This window comes from Triticum aestivum, chromosome 6A, assembly GCF_018294505.1.
Source record: "Triticum aestivum cultivar Chinese Spring chromosome 6A, IWGSC CS RefSeq v2.1, whole genome shotgun sequence".
Taxonomy (NCBI): domain Eukaryota; kingdom Viridiplantae; phylum Streptophyta; class Magnoliopsida; order Poales; family Poaceae; genus Triticum; species Triticum aestivum.
The window spans coordinates 487,670,196-487,674,916 of NC_057809.1; the positions used below are offsets into that span (position 1 = coordinate 487,670,196).

General features: G+C 50.8%; 1 protein-coding gene across 1 annotated transcript; it reads right to left on the reverse strand.

The window, feature by feature from the left end:
* Nucleotides 1–2,258: 2,258 nt before the first annotated feature.
* LOC123130806 (FCS-Like Zinc finger 2) lies at nucleotides 2,259–3,197 on the reverse strand. The gene is made up of 2 exons (XM_044550614.1): nucleotides 2,865–3,197; nucleotides 2,259–2,733 (listed from the first exon to the last, which is right to left on the reverse strand). Exons 1-2 carry the CDS (start codon nucleotides 3,005–3,007, stop codon nucleotides 2,553–2,555), a joined length of 324 nt encoding a protein of 107 aa, XP_044406549.1. The 5' UTR covers nucleotides 3,008–3,197; the 3' UTR covers nucleotides 2,259–2,552.
* Between the last annotated feature and the right edge of the window lie 1,524 nt (nucleotides 3,198–4,721).

Genomic DNA, 4,721 nt, shown 5'->3' on the forward strand with positions numbered 1-4,721 from the left:
ATTGGCTCGCTTATGTATTTGGCGAGTGCCACGAGGCCTGACATCTCTTTTGCTGTGAGCAAGCTGAGTCGGTTTGTGTCAAAACCGGGAGATGATCATTGGCATGCGCTTGAGAGAGTTATGCGCTATTTGAAAGGCACCGCGAGCTATGGGATTCACTACACCGGGTATCCAAGGGTACTGGAGGGTTATAGTGACTCAAACTGGATATCTGATGCTGATGAGATTAAGGCCACAAGTGGTTATGTTTTTACACTTGGTGGTGGCGCTGTTTCCTGGAAGTCTTGCAAGCAGACCATCTTAACGAGGTCAACTATGGAAGCAGAACTCACAGCATTAGACACTGCCACTGTTGAAGCAGAGTGGCTTCGTGAACTCTTGATGGACTTACCTATGGTTGAAAAACCAATACCCCCTATCCTGATGAACTGTGATAATCAAACTGTGATCGTCAAGATAAACAGTTCTAAGGACAATATGAAGTCCTCAAGGCATGTGAAGAGGAGACTAAAATCTGTCAGAAAATTGAGGAACTCCGGAGTTATTACGTTGGATTATATCCAAACGTCGAAAAACTTGGCAGATCCCTTCACAAAGGGTCTATCACGTAATGTGATAGATAATGCATCGATGGAGATGGGTTTGAGACCCACCGCATGAGTTGTCCATAGTGGTAACCCACTCTATGTGATCGGAGATCCCGTGAAGTAGAAGTGGGAGACAAGCTGTTGGTCAGCTGGGAGGAGAGTATCCCTATATTAATTATCCCACTCCGTGAAGATGCAATACTCTCCTGATCTGCATGGCAGGTTGATACTTATCTTAATGTGTTCCAAGTGGCTTATTCGGGTAAGCAGAGATGTTGTCCTGCAGAACATCTTCTGAGGAACACACCTATATGAATTTGACTGTTAACGTCGCAGTCTGTGAGAATTGGGTGTTCTCTAATAAATTCATGAAAGGCCCTGGAGTATGACGTATACGCTCCACCCGCGGGGAAGCCTTGCGGCAGCCCAGTATCGGTCAAGAATTTGTGTGAAACTAGTTTCACAGAAAACTTGTAGTTCAAGGCATAGTCCACTATTCAAGTTGTGATCTAGTGTAGCATAAATTTCTAAGTGGAAGTTCAACTTTACAGTCTCCACTAAGCACCGATATATAAAACAATGTTTTGGAACTAAATGATGAGATGTGCCAATGAGACTTTGTGGGGGATTGTTGGAATTTTGCTAGTAGGCTTTTGGCCCAAAGCCCAACTAAAATTCTGAAATTCTCTTGGCCCATTCATGCACACATGTGAGTGGAGTGAGTGAGGCTAAAGTTTAGTCCCACCCCGGAAGTTGAGAGAGAGTTGCACCTCTTTATAAGGTGAGCTCTTCTACCACTTGTATGAGCATGAGAAGAGGAGACCTACACGCGCGCTCCTCCTCCTCGCTCGCCTCGCCACGCCTCGTCACGACACGACGCGCCGCGCCGCGCCGCGCCGCGGGTTGCGGGATTGAGCCGAGCCGAGGACAGAGCTATGCATGTTGTCTATATTTTTGCTGCATGGGAAAATTAATGAGTCATTAATTAATAATTAACGGGCGCATTAATTACTGAACGTTTCCGATTATTTTGGATCGTGACGACTCGGACGTGGGGTTTACTCCCACGACCTACCCGGCCCGCACTATATAGTCAGGCAGACGTCTACCCCCCTAGCCGCCGCCGCTTCGTATGGTTTCTCACCACCGTTCCAGATCATTGCGCCGCCAAGCAAGTCTTCTCCATCCATCCTTCCGGCGTGCACCGCGAGAAGGGACAGCAGGCCTCCGAAACCCCGCCTCTCGTGATCCTGTACGGGAGAGGGGCGATCAGGTTTTTGGGGAGCGCACTCGCGCAACTGCTGGCAGCGACGACTTCGCGAACGACGACTTCTTCCCCGACCTCGGCAACCTCGTCTTCGACGACATGGGCGACAACGTCAACGCCGGCGGTGCTGCACCCGCTGCACCGTATGTGATTCTATCCTTCCTGTTCGAGATCGTGGTAGAATTCATGCTTCTAGTATGTGCCCTAGATGTGATATGTTCATCTGCTATGCTAATTCGCATGATTAGTTTAATCTCTGCTACTGTGGTCATGATTTATTTTCTGTTTATTCGGATTAAATCTCGTAGTAATTTGCTCATATTTCCAACTCAAGAACCCAAACACATACTACTCAGACTCCGCTGCTACTATGTCCACAACTTGGAAACTAACATAACCAGCAAGTTCCCATTATTTTCCAAAACATGCATTGTTGCACCTCATATCCTCACCTGAGGTAGACGAAGTTATCAACGCTCACACGCACAGTAATTTTCTTGTGCATTTTATAGCTATTCCATACACGTGAAGTGCGAGCACCTAATAAGCGAAACAAACCCCAGCTTGCCTGCTCATCTCAACTGGAAGATCGTCTTCAATCAGAAGAGTTTATCTATTGGATCGGATGGCTAGTTTTCCCGTGGCCCTATTATTTCTGATGAAGGAGGGGCGAATGCATGCCTCCTTGAGCGTACAGCTTAGCTTGCAACCGGCACATTTCCCGCGCGGGTGATGTTGTGCTCGGAGGCAGCCGCCCCGTGGCGCTGCTCGTTTCTCGCAGCACGTTCCTTCAGGATCTTGGTGTTAATCCTCTCACGCACCTCGTCGGTATCGATCTTCACAGCCCTGCACTCCTCGCTGCAGAATGGCGTGTCCCCTCTGTGGTTCGTAGTGAGAAGAACGAATCGCTGGATCAGAATAGCACTAGTATACAGTGTGTGCATATATGGGCGATCTGAGAACAGCAGCAGCTAATGAAAGGAGCAAACAAATCCGTAAAATTAAACTACCTGTAGATGAAGACGTCGAAATCTCTGGAGAGCGGCTTCCCGCAGAGGTAGCAGGCGTCCATGGCGTGGCGGCTTGTCGCACCACCGCGGTCGAGGGGCACAATGGCGAAGAGAGAAGAAGCGGAGGCAGGCGACGACGGCATCTCAGCTGCAACCTGGGGTTTTGCAGGTTGGTTTAACTTAACAGGTCTTTGATTGATTTCGGTGCTGAGGTCTAGGTCTAGACTGAAGTGAAGGAGCCTTTTCTTCTTATAAGGGGGGGAGGGAGATCGGGGAAAATATTTGGTTGCTGAGCTATAGGTGCGGGACGCGCGAGAAGAGAGAAAACACGGCTGGATTTCCAGGAACCATCATGGCTTCTCTTCTTGTACACGACGCAGGGCGAAAATGGCCGTAGCGGCGCGGCTAGGGCCAGGGCCAACAAGAAACCCTGCCTGCAGCGCGCCGGTTTTTGTTTGCTTACTCTGCGTATCGGTCTCAGCCCTCAACTCGTGCCTCGTTCCTGCCGGTGCAATGCTGCCGGACCCGCCGAAATATTGCTAAGAAAATGGACGCCCGGTTCTTTTCTTTTTCTTTTTCAAATTGGATTTTATGGTGAAGAGTTCTTGCACCGTTGCCGTGTGGCCACGTGTTGAGCGCGCCAGACAAGGACACTTCAGATTAGAGCGTAAATACAAATTGGCAGCACAGCACTGAATATACTTTGAACCTTTGCTTTTTTGGTTCTTCTAAAACTAAAGAAAAGCCTTTGGCTTCTAACACAGCGCAGCCAGGAGCTCAGGCTCGCCCCTTGTTTAATTTAAAAATGCCGCGGCATGGTTTCCCGGCCGGGTAGTTTATTAGCGGGTGAACAGTGAAAGATTTGTCGCTGACATTACAATTAGCATAGGCCAAGCACGACGAGGTGGAACGCACCGCTTGCTCCGGGAAAAGAATATGGTTATTATTTGCCCGCCCCGTACCTAGCCTTCTAGAGCCTGCACCGATGCCTGCCCGCTCTCTTGGCTCGGGAGGTCGACAGAGAAAGAGACGAGAAAGGGAGAGGAAACCGTGCGCACGGAGCAGGGGAGGGGGTGGTAGTACCGATGGCGACGCACGCACGCGTTCTACTTTTTGCTCGCGTAACCACGTCGTACGTCCACCCCTCGTCTCGCCGTCGCGCGTGCATGGGAGGCGTCGCCGGGGGAGCAGACGGAGACGGACAGTTCTCTGTGGATCCACCCACGGCGCATCTGCCAAGTTGTTGCTGCTTGCTTGACCCGGCTAGGAGGTCAAGCTGACTGTCTTTGATGATGCAGGAGACTGAGTGACTGACGATGACACATTGTTTCTGTTCGAGGCGATGACCGACCCTGTGGTCAAGCTGACTGTTCCGTGCGCGTCCTGAGAGGAGTACCATTGCAGAAGGAATCATTTGCTTGTGTTCACACGTCAGAAGAGTAATTCGTAAAAAATACTCGGATCCCTACGATTTTCTTTGCGTGATTTGTTCACCTAGTCTGAACCTCTTCGGGTTTTTTTTTTGAACTAGCAAAAAAGCCCGTGCATTGCAATGGAAGAAAAAGATACCACATATCCGTCATCCAAATAATCATGAGTCAATCCTCGTGTTTGCTATTGACGACCCCGCGACATAACCCCTCCCGCGAACCCCGCATTGCCTCCCCCGGCGGCGGCGGGGAACCCTAGCCGCGCCGCCACGGCCCCCTCCCCACCTCCTCGCCGCCGCCTGAGGCAGCCGTCGGTATACCTGGCCATACCTCGGATCGGGCCAGGCTTCGGGCCGGGCCTAGCCAAGCCCGACGCAAAAAACCCAGGCCTGAGCCCGCCCGGCCCGGCCGTCGGGCCTGTTTTTTG

What these genes read in the sequence shown, in the direction of transcription:
- LOC123130806 (XM_044550614.1), bottom strand. Translation starts at nt 3,007, where the DNA reads ATGCCGTCGTCGCCTGCCTCCGCTTCTTCTCTCTTCGCCATTGTGCCC. An exon ending in TTCGACGTCTTCATCTACAG is followed by an intron (nt 2,734 to 2,864) that starts GTAGTTTAATTT and finishes TACGAACCACAG; the next exon opens with AGGGGACACGCCATTCTGCA.